This window comes from Sturnira hondurensis, unplaced genomic scaffold, assembly GCF_014824575.4.
Source record: "Sturnira hondurensis isolate 20B ecotype Veracruz unplaced genomic scaffold, ASM1482457v3 Scaffold0002840, whole genome shotgun sequence".
Taxonomy (NCBI): domain Eukaryota; kingdom Metazoa; phylum Chordata; class Mammalia; order Chiroptera; family Phyllostomidae; genus Sturnira; species Sturnira hondurensis.
Genome location: NW_028075471.1, coordinates 4495063 through 4508423, shown reverse-complemented (window position 1 = coordinate 4508423; position 13361 = coordinate 4495063). Strand labels below are relative to the sequence as shown.

Below are 13361 nucleotides of genomic sequence, written 5' to 3'. Positions count from 1 at the left end.
AATTGCCTGTGTTCTAAAAATAGTTTGCTGTTCTGAAACCCAATGCCTGTTTGCCAGAACAATATTAGTGATGCATATTCTACGCATTCTTTCCCCAAATATGGCAGCTGCCATGTACAAAATTCAGAATGGAAGCTACCAGAAATGACACTATCCTTTTGAATATTTCAAAAAAGCCAAACAGATATAATTACTTTCATTAAAAAGAATATGCTGAAATTGAGTATTCCAAGCTTTTATCACTCATTGTTTTAATTAACCAAAATGACTGAGAATCTAGCTGTAGATTTTACACCGGCATGTTCTGACAAAAGCCCTAGAATAAGAAGAAGCAGGTCCTATCAAATTTGCCCAATTTTCCATGCACAAAAGTGACTTGACAGTAAGATGCTTTAAAACCCACTTTTCTTCTCTAAGTCTGACAATTGTAACAAAAGATAATTAACAAATAAACCACTTCAGGAAATTAATAGGACTGTTCATTTTAAAATATAAGAAGATTCTACATATTCACTTTTGTATAAATCAATCTGAGATGACAAAAGTGAAGAAAATATTATCAAAAGAAATGATAAAGTTACAATATCCCCCCAAATTGAACTGCAGACATTTTTGACCGGTTTTTTTTCAACAAGAGTTACACGCTGTTTGAATAAAAATTTGAGACAAAAGCTGAAAATAACGCTGGAAGTGAAAGAGATTGTAACAAATCTTTAATACCTAAAGAAACCTATTCTAAGCATTTAAACACACATATACACACACCCCTTTAAAAAGAAACTTTCCAATTAAGATAGCCTTCTTAAAACAGAACTTCAACTATTTTGTATTATTATATGCTACTATTACAGCACTGTCATTTTGTGAGCTGTAAGAAAGAAACTGATTGTTAGTTAAAACAGCACGACCTTGGAAATATACACTAACCTTCATTATCCAAGAGTTGTCAGACCCAGAGAAAAACCCCACAGAAAACAAACCTTTTGAGAGCTTTGTTTCTTCTACCACTTTGGTTAGATGCCCCTCGACGATCAGCTTCTCTGCCAAAGAAAATAAATGTTACTACGCAAGTCCAAACTGAGTAGCATTTCCCTGAGCAGGGCAGTGTGACACATTCCATGACCAAATTTAAAGATGATAAACCTACTCGCATGACTAGGCTTGAACAAACACTAGACCCTGAAGGGGAACTAAAAGAGCTCTAACTATAAGTGAGCGATCAGATTAAAGCAGAAATCTGGGGTAGGGAAACATCCACCTTTTATTTTTATTAGTTTTCACCTTATTTTACAGTCTAACACTTCACAAAAGCACTCAGAACAAAGCAACCTTTTCTAAATCAAGAATATTAAGTTCTAAGAAGATATTTTATTTAAATAAAGAATACAAATTACTGTGTATCAATAATTTACTTTTCTTTATCGATACAATTCAGCAGAAATACATATACAGGCATCCCTATACAAATGATTCAGCTATATGAATCATTTTAGAAGAGGTAATTATTTAAAGAAATATTTTTTTTGTTTTGCTTTATGGGGGATTCTCTGTAAATGTATAATGTAGCTTCTTTACCATTTATTTGTCATATTTTCTTTTTTAAAAAAGATTTCATTTATTTATTTTTAGAGAGAGGGCAAGGAAGGGGGAAAAAAGGGAAACAGTGATGTGCGAGGGAAACAGCAATCTGTCGTCTCTGGCATGCCCTGCCCTGAGGACGTGCCCCGAACCAGAATCGAACCACTTCAGTTTGCGGACACCCAACAGAGCCACACCAGTCAGCATATTTTCATATTCTTCTTTTCACTGAAGAGGATAATATACATGCTCTGCATATCCCCTTATTTAATCTTGTATGTCAGTTGATCTACTTCAATGTACACTTCTGCACTATGTGATATAATTTCTCTATCCTTTCACTCCTCAACCCACTGCAACTTGGTCTACACCTACCATTCAACAGTCAACACTGCTTCAAGATCACTATAATCTCCTATCTGACAAAACCCATGGCTTCTTTTCAAATTTTATTTTATATAGGCTCTTTGTAGTATGTGGCACTGTTTGCCTCAGATGCCTTAAAAAAAAAGTCAAAGTAATAGATTTAGATAATTTTAAAAGGCATTAGTCCTACAAGATGTATAATGTAAGCTGTCCTACTCCACTTCATTCCTAAAATTCATTTCCTAGAAGCAAAAACCTTTAAATTTTAGCCATTTGTTTTGGCATTTACATTTATATTTCCAAATAATTTATGAGGGGAGGCCCCCCAAAACTGGAATTATCTTCTAGGAAACCATCTATATCAGTATACCAGCTGGCATTGTTGTTGAGAGACTGTTTGACTTCAGTGAATTGTTTTCGAAGATTCTTTCAATGCGTTTGCCCATTTCATGATCGGTGATTTGTGAGCCCACCTGCCTACAGTGTGTTGAGTGTTCAGCAGTTTTGGCCTAAAATGGCAAGACCCCCATGCCTCACCCTCCCTATTCACCTGATGTTGCCCCGAGAGACATTTTTTCTTGTTCCCCTGGATGAAAAAAGTCCTTGAAGGGAAACATTTTGCCAACATGAAAAAGGTGAACCTGTTTTCAGCACTGGAAAAGGCCTCTTGATAGGTTTATTACATTAAATGAAGGGTACTTTGAAGGTGAGTGAAATTTAAACACGTGAGACTACACAATTTTTTAATAAATAAATTCTGTTTTTTGGGGGTCCTTGTACTGTGATCTATTTTTCCATTTTAGACATTATTTATAGACAATATCTTACAGATGATTAAGCTTTCCTACTATCATCCTCATAAGATTTGCACTTTGTTCATCTATAATCAGTATTTATATAGGGGGTACAAAAGTAGGTTTATATTTGTGAACACGCAAAACAGTTTATTTTTGTATTGTTATTAATTATTGTATTATTTTTTCACACAAACAACTGTAAACCTACCTTTGCACCACCTTGTATTATGACTATTATTTACATCTCAGTCATATAATATTCTATGATGATATTTCTCTTATACAACCATTTAGTATTTTTGGAGCTTGTAATTCCTTATTTTGTTTTGTTATTTTTTTATTTTAAAAAAGATTTTATTTACTTACTTTTAGAGGAGGGAGAAAGAGAGGGAGAGAAACATCAATGTGCAGTTACCTCTTGTGCACCCCCCACCAGGGACCCAGCCCGCAACCCAGGCATGTGCCCTGACTGGGAATTGAACCAGTGACCCTTTAGTTTGCAGGCCAGTGCTCAATCCATTGCCCACCAGCCAGGGCTGTTTTGCTAATTTTTTACATACTTACAAACACAGCCCATGTTCTTACAGAACCATAAAACTTTCAAATATTGTCAAACATATTGGGTCATCTATCACATTATATTTCTTTGTTCCTCCAGCCCTTTAATCTTCCTGCTCCAGTCTGGGTTGGATTCTATGCAAAATACACTGCTCCCAGATTACAAATCTTCCTCTTCTTGCTTTATTCCTGTTTTAGTTTAACATGTCCTTGGATAATTTCCTGAAATGGGTATGTAGAAAGTAAATGCTTTGTATTTTGTTCCTCTGAAAATGTTATTTTTTTATCCATACAATTGACTGATGGTTTGACCAGATACAAAATTTCTACAGGAGATAATTTTACTTGAGAATTTTGAAAGGTCCGTTCCACTGTCTTCTAGTTCCAAACTAGGTGAATCTAGTACTGGTGAGTTCCACCAGCATGCACAGTAGAGACTTCGTGTGCTCAGCAATGCCTGTTTTACCTGTTCTGGGCATCTGGGAGGACTGATGTTCTAAATCCCTAGCACTGAGGAAGTTCCACATGACTGGCTCTAGCCAAGGCCAAAGCATTTGACAGCAGAATTTTCTATACTTTTCTCTTTCCCCACTCTAGAAACTACATGTTGAAATGGCAACAGCATAAAATGATAAAGCGTGCATTAGCCTAGATCCCTGAGTAACAATTTAGAGAAGTGTTCTTCCTCACCATAGACACGTAACATGAGTGAAAAATAAATGTTTATTCAATGAAGCCATTACAATTTCAGGGTTTCTTTATCGCTATATTATAGCTGAGTTTATGTTGAGTAATAGGTATGAAATCCTTTGCTTCTCTTGGCTGTTTTCATAATCTTTTTATGCCTGGTGTTCTTAAATTTCATTAAGCTCAGCATATATATATTTTTAACTGAGATACAATTCACATAATGTATAATAATCTTTTAAAGTGAATAATCCAGTGGCATTTAGTACACTCACAATTTTACACAACTACCACCTCCATCCAGTTCCAAAACATTTTTATCACCCCAAAAGGAAAAAACACATACTCATTAGGAATTTACTTCCCATCTTCCCTCCAGAGCTCTAGGCATCATTCATCTGCTTTCTGTCTCTATGAATTTCTGTTCTCGATATTTCGTAAGTAGAATAAGGCCATATGTAAATTTTTTTCTCTGGGTTTGTGTGTGATCTTCTAAAATACATTGTGTTGAGTATTCACTGCATCCTTTCAGTTTAGAAGCTCATAGCTTCAATTCTGAGTTCTTCTTCATTAATAAATTCTTTTCTTTTCCTTCTCCTACTCTCTCTTTCACCACATTCTGGAAATATGACTCAGATGTTAGATCCCCAGGTTAATTCCCTAATTTTCTTAAAAGTTCCCTCATTTTTTCTTAAAACAAACAAAACAACCTTGTCCTTTTAAAATATTTTATGGATTATTTCTTCTACTTTCTTTTTTAACCTTTTTAGAGATTTTAATTTTAACATATATCTGGTATCATATTTTTAGTTTTTGAGAATTCTACTTGTACTCTGTTCCTTTTTAAAAATAGTATCTTTTTCTAGTTTCATCCATGAACTATTTTCTCTTTCTGAATTAATTAAACATATTTCAAGTTTTATTCTGCTTCCTGTATTTTTTGTGTTTCTTCCTTAGTCATAATTTGTTTGCTTTTATTTGTTTTCATCTCTGTCTTTCTCAGCAGAAAATTTCCTCACAGTCTAGTGATCTGGGCCACCTCATTTACGGTGAGGAAACAAAAAGCTGACAAAGTTCTCTGTGTATCAGCAGGGCTTGTTACCTGCTGGGCCGCACAGTAGCATTATGTTAAGGGGACTATCAACGGTCAGTATCAAGTGTTTTCTCTTGGTCTGATCATGTATATAGACTANTTCTGAATTAATTAAACATATTTCAAGTTTTATTCTGCTTCCTGTATTTTTTGTGTTTCTTCCTTAGTCATAATTTGTTTGCTTTTATTTGTTTTCATCTCTGTCTTTCTCAGCAGAAAATTTCCTCACAGTCTAGTGATCTGGGCCACCTCATTTACGGTGAGGAAACAAAAAGCTGACAAAGTTCTCTGTGTATGAGCAGGGCTTGTTACCTGCTGGGCCGCACAGTGGCATTATGTTAAGGGGACTATCAACGGTCAGTATCAAGTGTTTTCTCTTGGTCTCATCATGTATATAGACTAGACTCCCCCAACCGCCCATCTGGGAAGTGTAAACCTGATGACTAGCACTCTGATTCCATATACAAGCTTTCACTTAATTTTTTCACTTTTTTCTTTTCAGTAAGATGCTCACACACCACCCTCAGCCATGACTACAGACTCCATTTCAGCCTCCAGAAAGATAACCTTCAGTCTATAGGTGGAAGGAAAAAGACACTTGTCCGTCAGCATGGACTGAGGATGGAAATATGTATCACCTTGCAATCATGCCCTATAGAACAGGTACGAAGTGACTCTGATACCTGAGCCACAGTTTTAACTTTTTTGGGGGGGAGGGTTTATTAACCCCTCCCCACTTACAAGCCCTTAAAAAGAAAAAATAAAAACCCAAATCTCTTACCACTCAATTATCTGTTTTACATATTCCAAAACTTTGTTGACATTTTTTTATTACAGTCTCTAACTTTCCCTTTTTTCTTTGCAATGCATTTCTTAAAAAAATTTTATTTACATATTTTGAGATAGAGGGGAAGGGTGGGAGAAAGAGAGGGAGAGAAACATCAGTGAGTGGTTGCCTCTCACGCATCCACTACTGGGGACCTGGCTTGCGACCCAGGCATGTATCTTGACTGGGAATTGAACCAGCAACCCTTTGGTTCTCAGGCTGGTGCTCAATCCACTGAGCCACACCAGCCAGGGCCTGTTTGCAATATTTTTTGAAGTATATTTTATTGATTATGTTATTATGGTTGTCCCATTCATTTTTCTCCCCTTTATCCCTCTCTGCCTGGTATCCCTACTGTCTCCAGCATCCACTCTCCCTACTCCCCTACCCCAGTTCATGTCCATGGGTCATATGTATAAGTTCTTTGGCTTCTACATTTTTTTAAAAAAATATTTTTTATTGATTATGCCATTACAGCTGTCCTATTCCCCCCTTCATTCCCCTCCACCCTGCATACTTCTCCCCCATCATCCCCCCTTTCCTTTATGTCCATGTGTTACAAGTTCTTTAGATTCTATATTTTACATACTATTCTTGCCCTCCCCCTATTTTCTACCTACCATCTATGCTACTTATTCTTTGTACCTTCTCCCCATATCTCCTCCTCCCACTCCCCCGTTGCTAACCCTCCATGTGATCTCCATTGCTATGGTTCCGCTCCTGATCTAGCTATCCTTAGTTTGCTTTTGTTTTAGGTGTGGTTGTTAATAACTGTGAGTTTGCTGTCCTTTCACTGTTCCTATTATTCTTGTCTTCTTTTTCTTAGATAAGAACTTTCAATATTTCACATAATAATGGCTTGATGATGATGAACTCCTTCAACTTGACTTTATCTGAGAAGCACTTTATCTGCCCTTCCATTCTAAATGAAAGCTTTGCTGGATGAAGCAATCTTGGATGTAGGTCTTGGAATACTTCTTTCCAGCCCCTTCTTGCCTGTAAGGTCTCTTTTGAGAAATCCTCTGACAGTCTGATGGGAACTCCTTTGTAGGTTACTATCTCCTTATCTCTTGCTGCTTCTAGGATTCTCCCTTTCATTTTAATTTTGGCTAATGTAATTATGATGTGCCTTAGTGTGCTCCTTCTTGGGTCCAACTTCTTTGGGACTCTCTGAGCTTCCTGGGTTTCCTGGGAGTCTATTACCTTTGCCAGATCAGGGAAGTTCTGCTTTATTATTTATTCAAATAAGTTTTCTACTTGTTCTTCCTGTTCCCCTTCTGGTACCCCTATAATTCAGATGTTGGAATGTTTAAAGATGTCCTGAAGGTTCCTAAGCCTCTCCTCACTTTTTAAAATTCTTGTTTCTTCATTCTTTTCTATTTGGTCATTTTTTTCTTCCTTCTGGTCTACTCGATTGATTTGAGTCCCAGTTTCCTTTCCATCACTATTGGTTTTCTGTGCATTTTCCTTTATTTCAATTAGTTTAGCTTTCATTTGTTCCTCTAATTTGTGACCAAAATCAACCAGTTCTGTGAGCATCCAGATGACAAGTGTTTTGAACTGTGCATCTGATAGGTTGGCTATCTCTTGGTCGCTTGTAATTATTGGCTCTGGGGCTTTAAGGTGTTCTTGAGCCATAATGTTTTGGTCTGTTCATGCCTATTATGTATGAGAGGTGGAGCCTTGGTGTTCACCAGGGCGGGGCAACCCAGTGTCTGGGTTGTGATGTTATATGTGGGGGCGGGGTCATAGAGGGGCAATGGTGTTCTGCTCTCTCAGATTTCGGTCCCCTCTGCTGCTTCCTGCAAGCAAACCTGGCCCCCCTGGTCTCGCCTCCCGGGTGTGTGGGCCTATGCACCCTCCAGGATCCTGTGGGTATATCCAAAAAACTCTCTGTGAGCCTGGGAGCGTCTCCCGGTACCTTGACCCTGAAAGTCTTTCCAATTGGTGCTTTCAGGCTCTAATTCCCGTCACTGGGGCCCTAGCCTGAGTGGTCTGTCTCACTGCTTGTGCCTTTGCTTGGTTTAACTGTGCGTGCGAATGTGTGACCGTGGTGAGCCAGCTGCCTTGTGCCCTCACTGGGTCCGCCAGTTGCCACCCCACACCTGGGATCTGCCAACTGCCGCCTGTGCTCCTGGGTTGGTCTGGCCGCTTTTTCCTGCAGGACCCAGCTCCGCTGCTGACTCCACTCCTCTTACTGGTCTGGCTGAATGGTTCATTGTTGTCGGACTTCCATACAGTTCAATTTTCTGTGTTTTGGCTGTGTTTTTGTTACTAAAACTTTGTTGTCTTTAAACTTGGTTGTGTGGGGAGGCACAGTGTTTCCACCTATACCTCCATCTTGGCCGTAAGTCTTGGCTTCTACATTTCTTACACTATTCTTAACACCCCCCTATTTTGTACCTGCCAATTATGCTTCTTATTTCCTGTACCTTTTCCTTCCCTATTCCCTCTATCCTGCTGATAACCCTCCATGTGAACTCCATTTCTGTGACTGTTCCTGTTCTGGTTGTTTTTGTTTTTTTTTAGGTTAAGTTGTTGATAGTTGTAAGTCTGTTGTCATTTTACTGTTCACAGTTTTGATCTTCTATCTCTTAGATAAGTCCTTTTAACATTTCATATAAGAAGGGCTTGGTGATGATGAACTACTTGAACTTGACCTTATCTGAGAAGCACTTTATCTGCCCTTTCATTCTAAATGAAAGCTTTGCTGGGTAGAGTGATCTTGGATGCAGGTTCTTGCCTTTTGTGACTTTGAATATTTCTTTCCAGCCCTTTCTTGTCTGCAAGGTTTCTTTTAGGAAATCAGGTGATAGTTTTATGGGAATTCTTTTGTAGTAACTGTCTCCTTTTCTCTTGCTGCTTTTAAGACTCTCTCTTTATTGTTAATCATGGATAACGTAATTATGAGGTGCCTTGTGTGCTTCCTTATGTACAACTTCTTTGGGACTCTCTGAACTTCCTGGAAGTGTATTTCCTTTGCCAGTTTGGGGACGTTTTCCTTCATTATTTTTTCAGATAAGTTTTCAATGTGTTGCTATTGTTCTTCTCCTTCTGCCCCACCCTCCATGATTCGCATGTTGGGACATTTAAAGTTGTCCTGAAGATTCTTAAGCCTCTCCTCACTTTTTTGAATTCTTGTTTCTTCATTCTGTTCCAGTTGGATGTTTATTTCTTCCTTTTGTTCCAAATCATTGATTTGAGTCCTGGTTTCCTTCCCTTCACTGTTGGTTATCTGTACATTTCTCTTTATTTCAACTTTGCATAACCTTCATTTTTTCCTCCATTTTGCAACCATCCTGAACCATTTCTGTGAGCATCCTGATTATCAGTGTTTTGAACTCTGCATGTGATAAGTTGGCTATCTCCTCATTGCTTAGTTCTTTTTCTGGAATTTTGAACTGTTCTTTCATCTGGGCCATATTTCTTTGCTTTTGTGCACCTGTTACATTGTAAGGGGAGGAGCCTTAGGTACTTGCCATGGTGGGCAACTCACATTGCTGTGTTGTGGCAATGTATGTGGGGGGGATGGAACAATGCCAGTTGCTTGGCTCTCATCCTGCTTTCAAGAGACTGGCAGTTTCTTCCGCTGCCACAACCCCCAAAGGTTTTTACAGCCACAGGTTCTAAGGCCTTATCTTGCCCATATTTGAACCCTGGGTTGCATGGCTGGTCTCACTCCCCAGTTGTTCCTCCTGGTTTATCTGCATGCGAATGTGGGACTCCTTGGTCCACCAGCTGTCACCCCGCCACTCATCCTTTCTGTCCCAGCTGTCTGTCTCTGCTCCTCCTACCAGTCTGGATGTTTCTTCTTTAGCTTCTTGGTTGTTGGACTTCCACACAGTTCAATTTTCTGGCAGTTCTGGTTTTTATTGTTTTAAATTTGTTGTTTCCTTCTTTTGGTTGTGTGAGGAGGTGAAGCCTATTTACCTATGCCTCCATCTTGGCAGGAACTTGTCTTTGCAATCTTATGTCTTTTCTAATCTTTTACTACGAATGGGTCTATATTTAATAAAAAATGAACTGCCTCCCTTTTAAAACTCTCTTCCTTTGAATCCAAAACTCTTACCACTAAGTTATCTATTTTATGTATTCCAAAACTTTATCAACATCTATTATTTGTTGTAGTCTCTATTCCCATTTTCTTTGTCTTTGTGATCTTACGTCTTCTATAAATTTTTACCATGAATGGGTCCATATTTAATAAAAAATGTACTGCTTTCTTTTTAAAATTCTTTTCCTTTGACCTCTTGGATACCACTGTTGCTATTTCTTTTATGTGCTTTCTCATTCCTTCCATCTCAGCCTTTCATTGGTTTTCCTTTCTTCTGACTGTGATCTAAAAGTGTGTTAGTCTTCGTCTCTGTCAACAACAAAAATTATTTTAAAATGACATTAACTACCTGCTACTCTTATATTTTCTAAATGTTGATGACTAGTCTAACCCTCTCTCTTATGTCTCAGAACCCTATTGTCTAACTACTTCCCATTTTCACCAAGAAATCTCACAGGAACTTAATTTTACCATGTCTAAAATGGAATTTACCTTTCTTCCTTTCTCCTCTAGATGGATTTGATATCTCTCTCTCCTTCTCTTTCTATAACTGTCCATTCACATCTCCATTATGCTATTGCCAATTATTTATGTCTACCCTTTCCAACATACTCTGAATTTTTAAAACTTCTTCAAATATTTACTATGCTAGGTAGAGTACTAGGTATTCCTCATAGATGATAAGGAGCAATGTGATAAATCTAGAAATTTAGAATCTAGAGAAAGCAGGGAGGTATTAATAATTTAATTACTAATAAAATTCTAACACAAAATACAAGTTCTGCAAATGCTTTTTATGTGAAAATAGCAAGTAATGAAATAGTATAAACATGAACTTTGGAAGTCATTCTAAATTTTCTTCTAATGTGTTGAAGATCTAAGTACCATCTTGTTTGAAAAATTATAAACACATATCACATCTGGCGTAATTTATTGTTTTAAACCTTCTCACCTCTAGAATAAAGTCTGAAGTCCCTACCATGACCTACAAGGCCTATATAATTTAGCTCAGAGGTCAGTCAACTACAATCCCTTAGAGCTAAATCCAGCCTGTTTAGCACATAGTTTTATAGGAACACAGGCAGGTCCACTGATTTACAGATTGACCATGGTTGCCTTCCACGACAATGGCAGAGTTTAGCAGTCCCAACAGAGACTTTATAGCCTGCAAAGCCTAAAATATTTATTGTCTGGCCCTTTATTTCTTTTTAAAGCATTTTTATTGTTATAAAACTCAAATTTCAGATCCACCTTGGCTTTTCACATGGTTTCGATTCAGAAGAATCTAGCAAGACTGCTGTTGAGTAGGGAGGGACCCTGGAGACAGCCTATGAGAGCCTGTGCTCCCCAGAGGAGGCACATAATAGATTTCCATACCTGCCTGGATAAAGGGTAAACAGAACTAGCATGCCAGCATTGCATTGCCATGGTAACTGAGCTAGTGCCCAACATATGGCCTGTGCTGAGACACTGTGCAGGCTGATGAGTGTGATGAAAGAAACAGAAAGCACTCTTCAGAGGTTAGGCGGAGGTGCAGACCCACCAGCCTGGCCTGAATTGGATGGGAAGTTGGTTGCTTCTGCAGCTACATGGAACTTTAGTACCCAAATTTTTAATGAAGGGAGGGTAGAGACTGAGCCCCTTTAGCTTCCCCTTACTCACCCGGTTAAAGGGTTGGCTCATACCAAAGTTGAGTCCTGAACCCTAGGCCACGACCCAGGTACATGCGCCTTGGTGGCGGCCTGTGAAATGCTACGACTGTGCTGAACAGATAGTCCCAGACTATGCCCTTCTCTGACTCTGAAATCAGCACATGGATGCGCAGGCCAGAGTGCTTGCCAGCCTGAGGGGTGCAAGCAGCCTCAGGCTGGCCCCACAGACTAGACCCTGTACAACTGGCAGTGTGGTCTGCAGTGACCCCAGGGCCCAAAATGGGAAGCTGCGGCATGGCAATGATGACCCTGGCCCCACAAACATGTACTCCAGGAAGGGAATCTGAAGCCAGAGAGCCACCCGAGTAGCAGCCTTGGCCTCCAGAAGGACAGATAAAGATGGAGTGGGGTTTCTGGACACTGTCTTTGGTTCTGAGTTTTATGCTTTGTGCAAGAGATTAGCCTGGAGTCAGAGTGTCCTCTACTCTACCAACTTGGGCAACATTTCAATAAAGACCTTTTTCCTTAGGGGGGACTGGTGAGGGTTAAGTGCAGACAACTGTACTTGAACACAAAATAATAAAAATAAATAATAAAAAAAGAAGACCTTTTCCCTTCCCCATCAATCTTTGGTTTATGCCTGTGTTTGTTGGCAGGTGGCAGAGTCCCATTCTACTAGGTAACAGTTTCTATCTCACAGACTCTTTCCCCAGATACACGTACAACTCACTCAATTTTGTACTCTCGCTGTTCAAACCCCACATACTTTGTCATTCCCAACTGCATTACATTTTTATTTTTCTTCAGTGAACTCACCGTTACCTAACATATTTTATTAATTTTTGTCTCTTCAAGGAAGTGTAAACTCCATAGAAGGAAAGTTTTCTTTTTCTAGTTCATGTCTATACCTACATTTAAAATAATGCCTGGTATACACACAGTAGATACTTACTAAATATTTGGTGAATGAATGAATGAACTGAGTATCTATTTTTAAAGCAACCAAAGTTGGAAAAATTATTTGAATGTTTTCCTCATTCTAAAACTAAGGGTCAAATACATATAAAAAGTTTTGAATAGTACCAGCATATAGGTACTGAATAATAATTACCTGCTGCTTCTATCACTATTGAAATTATTATTTTCTAAATATTTTATTTACTTATGTTTAGAGAAGGGGATGGGAAGGAGAAAGAGAGGGAGAGAAACATTGATGTGAGATAGAAATATTGATCAGTTGTCTCTCATGCATGCCCCAACTAGGGACCAAACCCACAACTTAGGCACGTGCTCTGGACAGGAATTGAACCAGCAACACTTTGTTTTGTGGGATGATGCCCAATGTATTGAGCCACACTGGTAAGGACACTATTGAAATTATTTAAGATTATATTTATTATCATATCTGGTGAAATATTAGTGGCCCATGATTAAAGAAGAAAAAATACTGTTTTTAAAAAGTTTCTAATCACTAGTTCACAAGCTTGGGGTGGAAACCTTAATTCTTTAGGAGTAATAAAAGTCTGAGACCTAATCACTAGAGGCCCTGAAAGAGCTATTTACCTTGGCACAAGTGGAAGATAAAATACAAGATTTTTCTTTCTTTTTGAAAACTAATTTTGAGGGATACTCTAAAAGATAATTATTCATTTTCTCCTCTTTTAAAAATACACTGTAAACAACAACACACAAAAAGAGGTATAATATACAAAAGTACAGGTTAATAAACTCTTTTAAGCAAATGTCTGTA

The 13361-nt window shown here is 38.4% G+C and overlaps 1 protein-coding gene across 36 annotated transcripts in view; it reads right to left on the bottom strand.

Moving 5' to 3' along the window:
* SLMAP (sarcolemma associated protein) overlaps window positions 1–13361 on the bottom strand; it is a 163689-nt gene that overhangs the window by 35263 nt on the left and 115065 nt on the right. For 34 of the 36 annotated variants that reach the window (XM_037040736.1, XM_037040734.1, XM_037040752.1 and 31 more), the window contains one exon: window positions 981–1040. The exons of the other annotated variants lie outside the window; for them this stretch is intronic. In XM_037040736.1, coding sequence (XP_036896631.1) covers window positions 981–1040 — 60 coding nt within the window. The remainder of the gene's footprint in view (window positions 1–980; window positions 1041–13361) is intronic. 36 annotated transcript variants of the gene reach the window in all.